Here is a 15268-nt window from a genome sequence, read left to right as displayed (position 1 = left end):
CATTAAATTAATGAAGGAGACAATGAATGAATGAATGAGTGAGTGAGTGAGTGAGCAATGGGCAGCATAACAGTGATGTAGACATCAAGAAACTTGGATTCTAGATTCTGTCAAGATTACTAGTATAGTGTCTTTTGTTGTTGCTATTTTTCTGTTTTTGGGTGTTTTTGTGTGTTGGGGTGCGGGGGTGGGTCTCACTATGTTGCCCAGGCTGGTCTCAAGACTCAAACTCCTGGTCTTAAACAATCCTCCCACCTCAGCTGTGGTACTGCACTTTTAGGAAATGAGTCATTTCCTTCCTTGTTTCTCTGTAACATGAGAAGATTCAACTTTCTGAGATCCTTTTGATACCAACATTTTATTTTTGTTTGTACCACAGGATGACCAAGAAATATGCTTCATCAAATGTCTGTTTACATGGGCAGAGAGACTTCAGAAACTAGGTTTTAATTCTCTAATCCAAAGAACGTCTCTGTAATCCTAGCACTTTGGGAGGCCGAGGTGGGCGGATTGCCTGAGCTCAGGAGTTCGAGACCAGCCTGGCAACATGGTGAAACCTCATCTCTACTAAAATACAAAAAATTAGCTGGGTGTGGCAGTGTGTGCCTACAGTCCCAGCTACTCAGGAGGCTGCGACAGGAGAATTGCTTGAACCCGGGAAGCGGAGGTTGCAGTGAGCCAAGATCACACCACTGCATTCCAGCCTGGGTGACAGAGTGAGACGCCGTCTCCAAAAAAAAGAACATCTCTCCATGTGTGTGTATGTGTGTGTGTTAGGGTTTATTTAAAATTGTATCAATCCGTTCATAGTTATCAATAGAATCAAATGTACCACACATTGTATGGCTTCTTTCACACCACATCATGTCATTATTTCTTGCTTGATTAGTAATTCGTTTATCTGCACTTATTCAAGGTTATCTTACTTGGGATTTCATGGCATGCTGGAGAATGCTTTCTGTCTTCAACATTAGGCTTCACTTTGACAGTAAAAGGAAAACTTTTAGAGTCTTTGAGTAGGGAAGTAAGTTGATGAAGTAATTATTTTACATACATGGCATATAGGGTGGGTTATTTAGCATTTCATCGCTGCAGCCCCTGACAGATCCATTCACAAAGTTTGATGGCTCATTCATATCCTGAAATGAGTTAACAAAAAAAGATCCCATCATGTCAGGGGCAAGATGGCTTTGGTTGTAGAGGACACTACCTCAGGGAGATGACTTTTGAAGCCCTCACCTCAGCTGGTGGTTTAGTTCACTGTGTTTAATCCCTGGCATTGACCCAAATGGACTCTAAAAATGTATATCGGCCGAAGTGGAGTGCTAAACTCCTTCTTGCTTACCTGGCATTTTAAAACTTACAAGGATTGTTTTATAGTGGCAAAAATAGTCAGGTAATGCTGGACCCAGGACCTAAGGAAATCTCTTGATACAAATCCCCAACAGAGGTAGCCCATCTTTGTTTTTCTGTGCATGGATTATTCACTTTTTAATCTGTGGCCAGAGGTTACTATTATCTTTGTCTATTTTACCTTAGTCCAATTGCTTGGGCTAATTCTGATATTGGCATAGGCCAAACACGAGGAGAGTTATCTCACTTTCTGCCATAAATATATTTCTAAAAAGCTGTACATAACTCAGAAACAAGTTTGGAAATAAAAATGTACTTTGGGGAATTTATTACTTAAATGCAAGGAGTAGGGGCTCCTAAGGGAATGCTCGCTTCACATTTAGACAATGGAACAGTTAAATTTTTGAATGCCAGACTATTTTAAATAGGACATATTAAAGGCAAATGAAAGTACTTGAGGAACTATTCATTACTTTGAATTACCCAGCTATAGCTTTCCCTCCACTGGAAAAACAAATATGACCCCAGAGTTCTCAGTACATCTTATTCTCAAAGCTGCCCACACCTCTTCACTGTCTGATTTGCCTGTTTGAGTTAATTTGTGTCCTTTCACGTGTCTACTCTGTGCCTAACTATCCCAAAGGTGCAGATGGCCAGGAAGGCCCCAGGAGTTTCAGTGGACTTTTGTCCACTGAATCACAAACTTCTTCCAGCCTGACCCAGCGTTGAACAGCCCTTCAGAGCTGGCCTAGAGCTTACTGAAGATTTCAGGCCACTGGACAGTGGGGAAGGAAATCAGGACAGAAGAAAACATAGATAGAGTTGCCCTTGGACATATATCCCAGGGACATCTCAGGAAGTCCTGCTTTTAAGGCCAACTGGCATTTACAACAAACGTCTGAACAGGCCCTTTAAGCCATTCCCTCAGAGTTGTCTGCCCCAGTACTATGGTGAATGCCTACTTGCTCTCAGTTCCATGCCTCACCCACTCCCAGTTCTGCCCTGTAAGACTCCCTTACCAAAAGCTTTCAGGTAGATTTGGCCAATGGGAGATATTGGCAAGAGATTGGAGATGGGAGGTGATTTCTCCCTCTCTCTTTTGCTCTGGCATCTCCAGCAGTAGCAATCTCCTCTGTGGGCTCCCACTTCCACCAGATGATATGTCTCTGGGCAGATCAGCAAGGGTCTCTGCTTCTCTTGGTCCCAGCACCTAGATTCTGTAACAGCATTTCTCCCTTTCATCTCTTCAGTCCTACGTCTGTGCTTTGCTAGTTTCTCCTCCCCATGTTTTGACTTGCTAATATTTCCAAAAAAAAAAAAAAGACAACCAACGCTGCACTTACAATCCACAATCCATCAAACTTCAGGCTCTTCTCTGGCTCTCGAGGGTTTGCATAGAGCTCTTCTATCTCTTTCTTCCACCATTCAGCTGTGCTATTACGAAAGAAGTCAGGAAAGGCAACGTAGGCCTTGTAAAGCTGTAAGAATAACACACACTGTCACGGTCGGGGTCTCAGCCTATCCAGGGGACCACAGATGGGAGATGAACAAGAATTTGTGCCTGCCCAGATCAGTCTCTGCTGTAATCTCAGATCTGCTGCTGTTGCAGAGTTTACAACAGAAGCAGAGATTGGGGAAGGCTGATTTCATTCTTTATTTTCTTAGAAGAAGGTTAGATTAAAATCCCTTTCAAATACAGGATTTGTTTTATAACTGGACATGCAATCACAAGACTGGAAAATTAGCAATGTCTAAACAAGTGAACTTTAGAGATGCAAATACTTTTTCTTTTTTTCTTTTTTTTTTTTTTTTTTACTTAAAAATTAGTGAATGTAGCAAAAGCTTTTTCTTTTTCTTTCTTTCTTTCTTTTTTTTCTTTGCAGGCCAGTTTAATTCTCAACATACATACCACTTGAAATTGCAGAAAAGATACATATTCTATAGGCTACTTTTTCTGGATATTTCTATGCTTCGTTATAGTTCATCTTCAGAAAGATACTGGCTTTACTTAGAAAATCATATTTTTAAATTTTTTTATTATTATTATACTTTAAGTTCTAGGGTACGTGTGCACAACGTGCAGGTTTGTTACATATGCATACATGTGCCATGTTGGTGTGCTGCACCCGTCAACTCGTCAGCACCCATCAACTTGTTATTTACATCAGTTATAACTCCCAATGCCATTCTTCCCCCCTCCCCCCAGAGCAAACACATTCAAAAGCTAGCAGAAGGCAAGAAATAACTAAGATTAGAGCAGAACTGAAGGAGATAGAGACAAAAAACCTTCCAAAAAATCAATGAATCCAGGAGCTGGTTTTTTGAAAAGATCAACAAAATTGATAGACCGCTAGCAAGACTAATAAAGAAGAAAAGAGAGAAGAATCAAATAGATACAATAAAAAATGATAAAGGGGATATCACCACCGACCCCACAGAAATACAAACTACCATCAGAGAATACTATAAACACCTCTATGCAAATAAACTAGAAAACCTAGAAGAAATTGATAATTTCCTGGACACTTACACTATCCCAATGAGCTCACTTGGACATGGGAAGAGGAACAAAAGCTTTTTCTAAACCAGTCAAATGAGACGAAGGAGGACTCTCATCCAGGGACAAGTAAACTCCAGAGTAGAGGGGATGCTAGATGACCAGGCTGAAATTAACAACTTTCCTTCATTCAACTGACTTGTATTTTCTTTTGTATGCAGATAATTTATTAAAATTCAGTCTGTTCATAATGGATTCCCCTCTTGTGAGAAAATGCAAGACTTTGGTTCACTATTTTTCAAGCGACATAAAGTTCAAACAAATCACAGCCCATTAAAAGCACACTTATGAGAGGATTTCATTGATGATTTCCTTCTACACATTTCCATGTTCACTGTTTGTTGAGCCTTCCACTCGAGGATCTCTTTCTGCCAAGAAACTAACAGTGGATAAGCATCCTCAAGTTAGGGCTACTTAACTCAAGGGTTATCTACTTATTCATCAGAATAAAAAACATAAACATCCAGATATTTAGGGCAATGTTGACAAAAATCTATATACAACTGTACCTTAACCTGAGTTGCATGGTCAAGGGATCCATCTACATTTATATTAGGCAGATCTGGCCAAACCTAGAGAAAAAGAAGGGCAATTAAAACCTTTAAAGATTATTGCATACAGACTATGAGATATTTCATGTGTTAGACCCTGTGACTTGCATCTCCATAAAACACTTGGGAATCTTTGCCATAAATTAAACTGTAAAGGCAGAATCTACAAAATTACATTAGGTGAAAGTAGGCTGGGTCTCTTGACTCATTCCATATGTTTTCAAAATTCTATTTTTGAATTTAATAATTAACTGAATTTCTTTTAAACATATCCTCTGAACAACCAACTTTCAAGTGATTTCTCAGATCTCTGATCTCCTTGTCATAGACTTATAACAAAATTCACAGTAAGTGTGAAGTGTGACTCTAAAGAAATAAGATTGATTTCCATTCACAACCCATAAACCTCATCTCAATACTTTTAAGCACTATCATGACTTATAGGGGACTCCAAGTATATGTAGCATTAAAAAAATCCATAGCATCAACCAATTTTACCTGTAACTACCAGGACATTAACTATACACACACTGATTAATTGATTCAATCAATAGACACTTACTGAGTACTTCCTGTATGACAAGCACTCTTCCAGGATCTGTATTTACTGAGATTTAAGTAAGAAATAGTACTTTTTTCGTGCGAGTTCACAGATAGTACATAAATGCTACACTGTGTGCTATACTGAAGGCAATATTACAGACAAGGGAAAATTGGAAAAACTAAAATAGTTACTAACTACTTCAAGTGAGGTAAGATTTGAGTTGATCCTGAAGTGAAGATATTATCTGGGTAAGCTGAGAAGGTAATATTCAAAGTGAGCATGGGGCCAGGCGCAGTGGCTCACACCTGTAATCCCAGCAATTTGTGAGGCTGAGGCAGGTGGATCACCTGAAGTCATGAGTTCGAGACCAGCCTGGTCAACATGGCGAAACCCCATTGCTACTAAAAATACAAAACTTAATCGGGAGTGTTGGCGCACACATGTAATCCCAGCTACTCAGGAAGCTGAGGCAGGAGAATCGCTTGAACATGGGAAGAGGAGGTTATAGTGAGCCAAGATCACGCCACTGCACTCCAGCCTGGGTAACAGAGCGAGACCCAATCTCAAAAAAAAAAAAAAAAAAAAAAAAGTGAGCATGGAATACACCCATAGCATAGTATAATTAAGGGGCAGAATTTGAATCTAGGCTAAAAGCTACTATCACCTGAAATCCACCTAAAATGCTATTGCTATAAATCAGATATATGAAGATGAAGATTGAAGCGATAAAGATGAATTAAAGGAAACAAGAGAAAGAGAAGAATCCATAGGATTTAATGATTCATTTAGATATGAAGGCAGATTAAGCACAATAGGTCAAAGATGAATGCATGCTTTGCATGTAGGTGGCTGAGAGACACAGATTTCAGTGTCATTCTAAAAGGGATTATTAATGGTTGTTAAATGACCATGTGGAATAAATAAAGAGTGGGGACATCAGAGTATTTCCAGGCAATAGACAGTGCTCAATAATAACAGAGGATAAGATCTGTAACCTTGGTCTTATTAATGCTTATTGAGCTAATCAGCATCGGACAGATTTCTACTCATTCATAATTTATTGATTGTCCAATATATTTTCCAACATGTATCGAGAGCTGTTTTATTTCAAGACATCGTGATGTTAATTAACTATAAGCACATTCCCCAAGCCTTACCTTTCCCCAGACAATGTCACCGGTGTCAGGCCATTTGATGAACACATTATTTTCCTGTCCTCTAATGAATGGGAGATACTGTGTCTCATTGCCAGAAATGGCTGGGTCCTGCAGTAAAAGAATTTCAAACAGCAAATGTGAGGAAAACATCTCCAAGAAAATTTCTCTCCTACTAGTTCATAGTGCAGAAGGAAATGGTGAATCGCAATACCAAAAATAAAATGAATTAAAATAAAAATCAATGATAATATGTCTTATGTCTTACTGCATATATTACCATAGCCAACTGAAAAAAGATGGTGCCATGAGTACTCAACGTAAGATATAAAATCCTTATGTGGGGTAATCTCTTTCGAAGGGTATACGAATCTGTGTCAACAAATGAAGAAGCCTTTCTATATTACAAAAAGTTACCACCCAAAGCTATAAGTAATAAAATGAGAGGAAAGGGGACAATATGGCCAGCTAGATGCAGCTGGGAAGCACCTCTCCCACTGAGAAAAACCAAAGTATTGAGTAAACTATCACACTTCAAACAGAGCTTTTGAAAGAAAACACTGACTGTCTATAGAGAAGCAATGCAAACACTGAGGTGTAAGAGGGAGAAAGTTGGAAATCCCACCCAGAGTTGCTGAGTGCCAGGACGCTCCTGGAACTGAACAGGTCCTAAGGAAGGGGTGAGTGAAGGGACACTCCCACTGCAGACATCCAGGATCCTGGCTACAACAGACGCCACAAACACCATAGACATTTGAATTGGCAAGAGAAACTGCCTGGAGAGAGGGCAGAGGCAGAGTTCAAGCCTGTGCAGAGACCAGACAGGGCATTTGTAGCAAAACACGACCATGGGAACCCATCTGCAAAGGTTCTCGATCTTGCTCTGAATGGCTCTAGCCCCTGCTGACAGCTGAGCTGGGAGACAGCAGCGTTGTCTTTCCTACAGAACCAGGGTGCATCTGATCTGCATGCCACCCCTGTCTACCAGCCCCCTCCAAGGCCACTGCTTGGATGCTCCCAAAAGAGAATGCGCACAGCACAGCCTCCACTGCCCCACCTGAGTTCTTTGCTGGTGGCCTGGAAGTACTCTGACCCCTAGCAGAGCCAGTGCTTGACCCTAAGGCCAGAAAACAAAGCTGCAGGCCCAGTCCCAACCCACCAGAGTTTAAGCACACAAATCAGGATTATCTAGCTGAGATTGGAGCAGGAATTAAAAGAAATTAAAGAATGTGTAAGCAAAAACTCAATTGTATGTAAGAAAACCCAATTTTCCCTGAAGAAGAGAAAGGGCTAGAGTCCTTTAAAATTAACTGTCTGTTTTTCTGTGGCTAGTGAGCCTTATCTCTCCTTTTCCCAGGCATTGCGAAGACCCTGTTTCTCTAGCTATGCAGATGCAAGATCACTAGACAGATAATCTCAAGTCGTAAAACATGTTGTTCCTTGAAAAGTAAGAAATAATGTAATGCATGTCTTATTTGAATAACTGTCTTTGTTTCTCACTTCTGTAATATGCTTCTCCCTGCAGAGATCTCTCTCTGCCCCACAAAATGCTTAAAAGGTAGCTTGACTCTTTGTTTGGGGCTCAGTCCTTTGGATGTTAATCTGACTGGGTCAGTGCACCTAAATAATTAAATAATTCCTCCTCAAACCCTCGGTCTCTCTGATTCCTTAATTATCCCGCTGCAAGCTCTGTGGCTGAGGCTTGAGCAGAGAAGAAGCCCCACTCTCAGAACACTGACGAGAGTGAGGTATGGGCTTGTGTGCTGGTGTGGGAGTTGCGCATGCCTCCCTCTGCAAGACTGGTCTGGGAAGCATGTAACCTGTTTACCAGCCACAGCCTCTGCCCAAGGGAGCTCCACAGCCCAGAACATCTAACAGACCAACAATCTGGGTGCAAAAGGCTTGGGACAAAACTAGATTGTCAGGGTAGCTACTGGGGCAGACATTGGAAGGAGACTCAGTCAGGGGAGAGCAAGCTGAGAGGTCCCCAAAGCCAGCTGCTATGCAGAAAATACTGGACCATGGCACCATATCAGCTGCACCCCTACAGCAACACTGCGGTGCCTGGGGCTTCTGCCCTTGACCCACTGCATCAACAGATCACCCCCAGACATACCCCATAACCCACTCCGACTCTGCCAAGTACAGAGGACCAACAGGGAGCTGCAGGTCTCATGGTGACCTGAACTTTGGCTCAGGCTGCCCCTGAGAGGGAAGAGCATAGCCTGTCAGGGATTCCCTTGGGGCTAAGGAAACATAGGCGTGACATCAGTGATTAGAGGGGGCTCCCTCAAGAGCCAAAAATCGACTTGACAAGGGGGCTATCTCTGGATCCCCCATCTCCCTCACCCCATAGCACTATTGCAAATGTGCTGAAATATGAAAGAGGCCTGCAGCTGAGTAAGAGGCTATTTTCTGGCGCTTACTCTTAAATACCATCTACTATATTGTAGCCTAAATTACACCACCAAACAAAAATTATTTTAGTATACACTGCTGTGAAATCCAATGCAGGAATTCAGCCACAGATAAAGATCTCTGAAAGAGCCCTGGACCTCTGAAAGCACCCAGAAATGAAGCCAATCAACTATATTCAACATATACCACAGTCAAACCCTCAAGGAAAATAAAGACTATAAAGGCAAAAAGCCATATCCAGAAGACAGCAACTTCCAAAAGATAAAGGAACATCTGCCCTCTCAGATGAGAAAGAATCAGCACAAGAACCCTAGCAATTCAAAAAGTCAGGGTATCTTCTGACCACCAAACAATTTTACTAGCTCCCCAACAATGGTTCCTAACCAGATTGAAGTGGCCTAAGTGACAGATACAGAATTCAAAACCTGGATGACAAGGACACTGAACAAGATTTAGGAGAATGTTGAAACTCAATCCAAAGAAGCCAGTAAAATGATCCAAGAGGTGAAAAATAACAGAGCCATTTTAACTGAATGGCTAAACTGAACTTCCTAAACTCAACTTCTGAAATTAAAACAAAAAATTATAACACAATTGCAAGCATTAACAACAGAATAGACCAAGCTGAGGAAAGAATCTCAGAACTCAAAGACCAGTCCCTGTAAACAACTCAGTCAGAAAAAAAATTTTTTTAATAATTTTTTAAAAATGAACAAAACCTCTGAGAAATATATAATTATGTAAAGAGGCCAAATCTGGCCGGGAGCAGTGGCTCACGCCTGTAATCCCAGCGCTTTGGGAGGCCGAGACGGGCCGATCACGAGGTCAGGAGATTGAGACCATCCTGGCTAACACGGTGAAACCCCGCCTCTACTAAAAATACAAAAAATTAGCCGGGCATGGTGGCGGGCGCCTGTAGTCCCAGCTACTCGGGAGTTGGGAGGCTGAGGCAGGAGAATGGCGTGAACCCAGGAGGCAGAGCTTGCAGTGAGCCGAAATCACGCCACAGCACTCCAGCCTGGGCGACAGAGCGAGACTCTGTCTCTAAAAAAAAAGAGGCCAAATCTATGACTCATTCGCATTCCTAAGAGAGAAGGGGAAACAAAAAATTATTTGGAAAGCGTATTTGAAGATATCATCCATGATAATTTCCCCAATCTTGCTAGAGAGGTCAACATGTGAATTTCAGAAATTCAGAGAATCCCTATGAAATATTATGCAAGATGATCATCCCTAAGACACGGAAAGTTTATAGCTGTAAATGCCTACATCAAGAAGTTAGAAAGATCTCAAATGAACAATCCAACTTCACAACTAGAAGAACGATAAAAACAGGAACAAACTTACCCCAAAGACAGCAGAAGAAAATAAATGATCAAAAGCAGAGCAGAGTTAAACAAAATTAAGATTCAAAAATTCATACAAGAGACCGACAAAAGCAAAAGCTGCTTTTTGGAAAGGATAAACAAGATTATAGGCCACTAGCTAGATTAAGAAAAAAAGAGAGAAGATACAAATAAGTATAATCATAAATGACAAAGATGACATTACAACCAGTCCCACAGATATACAGAATATCCTTAAAGATTTTTATGAACGTCTCTATGCACACAAACTAGGAAATCCAGAGGAAATGAATAAATTCCTAGAAACACACAACCTCCCAAGATTGAACCAGAAAGGAAATAAAACCATAAACAGACCAATAATAAATTCTAAAATCGTATCAGCAATAAAAAGCCCAGCAACCATAAAAAAGTCCTTAACCAAATGAATCCATAGTAAAATCCTACTAAATGTACATAGAGCTGGTACCAATCCTACTGAAAGTCCAAAAACTTGAGGAGGGATGCCTCCCTAAGTGATTCTACAAAACCAGCATTATCCTGATACCAGTATCTGCCAGAGACAATAAAAAAAGAAAACTTCAGGCTGATATCCCTGATGAACACAGATGCAAAAATCCTCAACAAAATATTAACAAACCAAACCCAGGAGCACATCAAAAAGTTAACCGACCATGTTCAGGTAGGCTTTTCCCCATAACCCTGGGATGCAAGGTTGGGTCAACATAGGCAAATCAATAAATGTGATTCACCATATAAACAGAATTAAAAACAAAAGCTATATGATAGCTTCAAAAGATGTAGAAAGAGCTTTTGATAAAATCCAACATTCCTTCATGATAAAACCCTCAGGAAATTAGGCATCAAAGGGAAGTACCTGAAAATAAGAGCTAGCTCTGACAAACCCACAGCCAACATCATACTGAATGGGAAAAAGCTGGAGGCATTCTCCTTGAGAACTGAACATGACAAGGATGCCCCCCTCTCATCACTCCTATTTAACATAGTACTGAAAGTCCTTGCCAGAGCAATCAGGCAAGAGAAAAAAATAAAACGCATCCACATAGGAAAAGAAGAAGTTAAACTGTCTCTCTTCACAGATGACATCATTCCATATCTAGAAAACCCTAAACACTTTACCAACAGGCTCCTAGAACTGATAAACAGCTTTGGTAAAGTTTCAAGAAACAAAATTAATGTACAAAAATTAGTAGCATTTCTATACATCAGTAATGTTCAAGCTGAGAAATCTCAAATTAGAAATCTCAAGTTAGAAAGACCTCAAATTAATGATCCAGCTTCACACCTAGAAGAACTATAAAAACAAGAATGTTTTATAGTTTATCAAGAATGCAATCCCATTTACAACAACAACAGAAAGGATAAAATACCTAGGAATACATCTAACCAAGCAGGTGAAAGACCTTTACAAGAAGTGCAAAACACTGTTGAAGGAAATCAGAGATGACACAAACAAATGAAAAAACATTTCATGCTCACGGACTGGAAGAATTAATATCACTAAAATGGCCACACTTCCCAAAGTAATTCATAGATTCAATGCTATATCTATTAAACTACAAATGTCATTTTTTGCATAATTAGAAAAACTATTCTAACATTCACATGGAACCAAAAAAGAGCCTGAATAGTCAAAGTAATTCTAAGCAAGAAGAACAAAGCTAGAGATACCACATTACCCAACCTCAAAGTATACTATCAAACACCTACAATTATTATCTGATCTTCAGAAAAATTGACAAAAATGAGTAAGAAGGAAAGAATATTTTATTAATAAATGGTGCTGGGATAACTGGCTCACCATATGCAAAAGAATGGTACTGGACTCCTACCTTTCACTATATACAAAAATTAACTCAAGATAGAGTAAAGACTTAAATATAAGATCTCAAACTACAAAAATCCTAGAAGAAAATCTAGGAAATGTTCTTCTTGACATCGGCCTTGGCAAATAATTTATGGCTAAGTCCTCAAAAGCAATTGCAATGAAAACAAAAATTGACAATGGATCTAATTAAAATAAACAGCTTCTGCACAGCAAGAGAAACTGTCAACAGAGTAACGAGGTAACCTACCAAATGGGAGGAAATATTAGCAAGTTATGAATCTGACAAAGGCCTAAAATCCAGAATATATATGGAACTTAAATCAACAAGTCAAAAACAAACAATCCCATTAAAAAGTAGGCAAAGGACATCAAAAGACACTTCTCAAAAGAAAACATACAAGTGGCTAACAAACATGAAAAAATGCTAAGCATAACTAATACAGAAATGCAAATCAAACCACAATGAGATACCATCTGACTTGAGTCAGAATGGCTTTTGTTGGAAAGTCAAAAAATAGATGTTGGTGGGGCTGTGGAGAAAAGAGAACACTTAACACACTGTTGGTGGGAATGTAAATTAGTTCATCCACAGTGGAAAGCAATTTGGAGATTTCTCAAATAACTAAGAATTGATCTAACATACCACCCAGCAACCCCATTACTAGGTACATACCCTAAGGAAAATAAATTATTCGCTCAAAAAACATATGTACTTTTATGTTTATCACAGCATTATTCACAAGGGCAGAGACATGAAGTTAACCCAGGAGCCCATCAATGGTAGATTGGATAAAGAAAATATGGTGAATATATACCATGGAATAGTACACAGCCATAAAAAGAATGAAATTATGTTATTTGCAGCAGCATGGATATAGCTGTAGGCTATTATTCTATGTGAATTAATGCAGGAACAGAAATGCAAATACCACATGTTCTCACTTATAAGTGAGAGCTAAGTATTGTGTACAGATGGACATAAACGTAGGAATAAGGGACACCAGAAACTACAAGAGAGGAGAGGGAGGAAGTGGGGCAAGGGTTGATAAACTACCTGTTTGGCACTGTGTTCACTACCTGGGTGATGGGTTCCATCATACTCTGATATGGTTTGGGTCTGTCCCCAGCTAAATTTCATCTTGAATTCTCATGTGTTGTAAGAGGGACCTGGTAGGAGGTAACTGAATCATGGGGACAGGTCCTTCCCTGCTGTTCTCATGACAGCGAATAAGTCTCACGAGATCTGATGGTTTTAAAAAGGGGAGTTTCTTTGGGAGGCCGAGACAGGCGGATCACGAGGTCAGGAGATCGAGACCATCCTGGCTAACGCGGTGAAATCCCGTCTCTACTAAAGAATACAAAAAACTAGCCAGGCAAGGTGGCGGGCGCCTGTAGTCCCAGCTACTCGGGAGGCTGAGGCAGGAGAATGGCGTAAACCTGGGAGGCGGAGCTTGCAGTGAGCTGAGATCCGGCCACTGCACTCCAGCCTGGGCGACTGAGCGAGACTCCGTCTCAAAAAATAAAAAATAAAAAAAAGGGGAGTTTCCCTGCACAAACTCTCTTCTCTTGTCTGCCACCATGAGAGACATGCCTTTCACCTTCTGCCATGATTGTGAGAACTCTCCAGCCATGTGGAACTGTGAGTCCATTAAACATCTTTCCTTTGTAAATTGCCCAGTCTCAGGTACATCTTTATTGGCAGCATGAAAACAGACTAATACATACTCCAAACCTCAGCATTACATAATACACACTTGCAACAAACCTATATATGTATATACTGAATCTAAAATAAAAGTTAAAAAAAGTTTAACCCTGAATTATTTAAATAAACAAATAAATAAGATGTTAAAAACCCTTGTAGGAATTTAAATATGACATAAGTGATTTTTTTCCAATGACATAGAAATCTATTTTTACAAAGAGAGTTGAGAAGTAAAAGAATGTATTGGTGTTTCTCCATACAATTCTTGAGAAAAACTTTTGCTAGTGTTTGGAAACAACTCCTGGAGATAAACCAGGTTAATTAGACTTAATCTTCAAGCAGAGAGAGCCAATTTATTGTGTTTCCAGAGTAAAATAGCAATATTCCTCAAAAACATGAAACTTCTTTATTGCCCTCTGTGTCCCAATGTGTGTATCTAAAGTAGCTTCCCCTGTTCACTCCATCCCATACCTGCCCCAATTATTCCCTATAATATTATGCTGTTTCACAATTGTCATATAAATCACTACTGTCTGAAATTATCTTTTCAAATGTTTATTGGCTCTCTCCCTCCATTAGAATAAAAACCTTGTAAACAAAACGGCACTGTCTTGCTAATTTAGACTATGCATGCACCCTCACATATGCACACACAACTTGTAGAAGAGTGGTTTTCAAATATTGTGTTCAATAAATACATGAATTAGTAAGTGAACAAAAGTCACCAAATAATACTGTAATTTTTTGGAAGCTAGAAGGGAGAATCATTTGCAGGTAATTACCTCTGCATTTATCAAGATGCAGCTTCCTAGTAATATAATAAATTGGTATTCTGGATCTTAATTGTAAGTTTAAGAAGAAATGTCACCTAAGCCTTACCATTTCTGAGTGATGATACAATGTAACAGATTTTTGAACCCCCTGAGGTAAAGATGAGACTAAGATACAGCTATTTTTCCTGAGACATAGCCTGAAACAGTGAGATGCCCTTTTTTTCTCTATCTCCAGTGCTTCAGCCCACAGTTGTTCTAACTCTACCAAGAGAACAATAATTATATTCCAGTGACAGTTACGGAAAATAAACTTTATAATGTATCATATTTTAAAAGCCCCTTTTCATTTCTTTCTTTCATTTGCTTTTAAATTAAAAATAATAATTATAGATTCACCACAAGAAGTTGCAAAACAAAAAAAAAGTACAGAGTACAGGAACATTTCTTGTACCCTTCATCCAGTTTCCCACAATGGTGCTATTTTTGAACCATGAACATGGAAACATAAAGTAGGATCTAATCTGTCTCAATACCTACCAAAATGAGAATAAATCTCATGCCATTTTTCTTCATTTGCTCAACCAGAAGACTGAGGTTTTGAAAGTTGGCACTGAGGGTGAAATCCAGCTTCCGGTTCATGTAATCGATGTCTACATGCTGGACATCCTGCAGAAAGAAGCAGCGAGGCGCTTGGAACCCTGCAGAAGGTGCCCTGCAGGTCACACTAACTGCTCTGCCAGGCCCCTGGTCCTGCTACCTGCCTGCCCCAGTCCAGGCCCCTCTTCATTCCTCATCTCATTACTTCCTTCTGCTGACTTTTCAATTACATAGATTGAAATTGCTTTCTGATGCCTGCGTGCAGTTCACCTGTGCCCATCCTTCTCCTTCTGTTTCCCCAGTTGGAACTCTATCCCCTTTCCTTTCCTCAATTCATGTCTTTCCTACTCTTCAAATCTCCAACTCAGTCTATCAAACAAAGTTCTAATTGAAATGTTCAAGGGTAGAAACTGGGACTTTC

At 39.8% G+C, this 15268-nt stretch overlaps 1 protein-coding gene across 1 annotated transcript in view; it reads right to left on the bottom strand.

Annotated features, from left to right (window-relative positions):
* The window catches only part of MGAM2 (maltase-glucoamylase 2 (putative)), a 107132-nt gene that overhangs the window by 34229 nt on the left and 57635 nt on the right, over positions 1-15268 (bottom strand). The window contains 5 exon segments of the mRNA XM_031936079.1: positions 1055-1139; positions 2697-2831; positions 4420-4482; positions 6163-6270; positions 14788-14916. Of these exon segments, the coding sequence (XP_031791939.1) occupies positions 1055-1139; positions 2697-2831; positions 4420-4482; positions 6163-6270; positions 14788-14916 (520 nt within the window).

The sequence above is a fragment of the Piliocolobus tephrosceles genome, chromosome 8, assembly GCF_002776525.5.
Source record: "Piliocolobus tephrosceles isolate RC106 chromosome 8, ASM277652v3, whole genome shotgun sequence".
NCBI classification, from domain to species: Eukaryota; Metazoa; Chordata; class Mammalia; order Primates; family Cercopithecidae; genus Piliocolobus; species Piliocolobus tephrosceles.
Note: the sequence above shows the minus strand (reverse complement) of the source record. Positions and strands in the feature narration are given on the sequence as shown.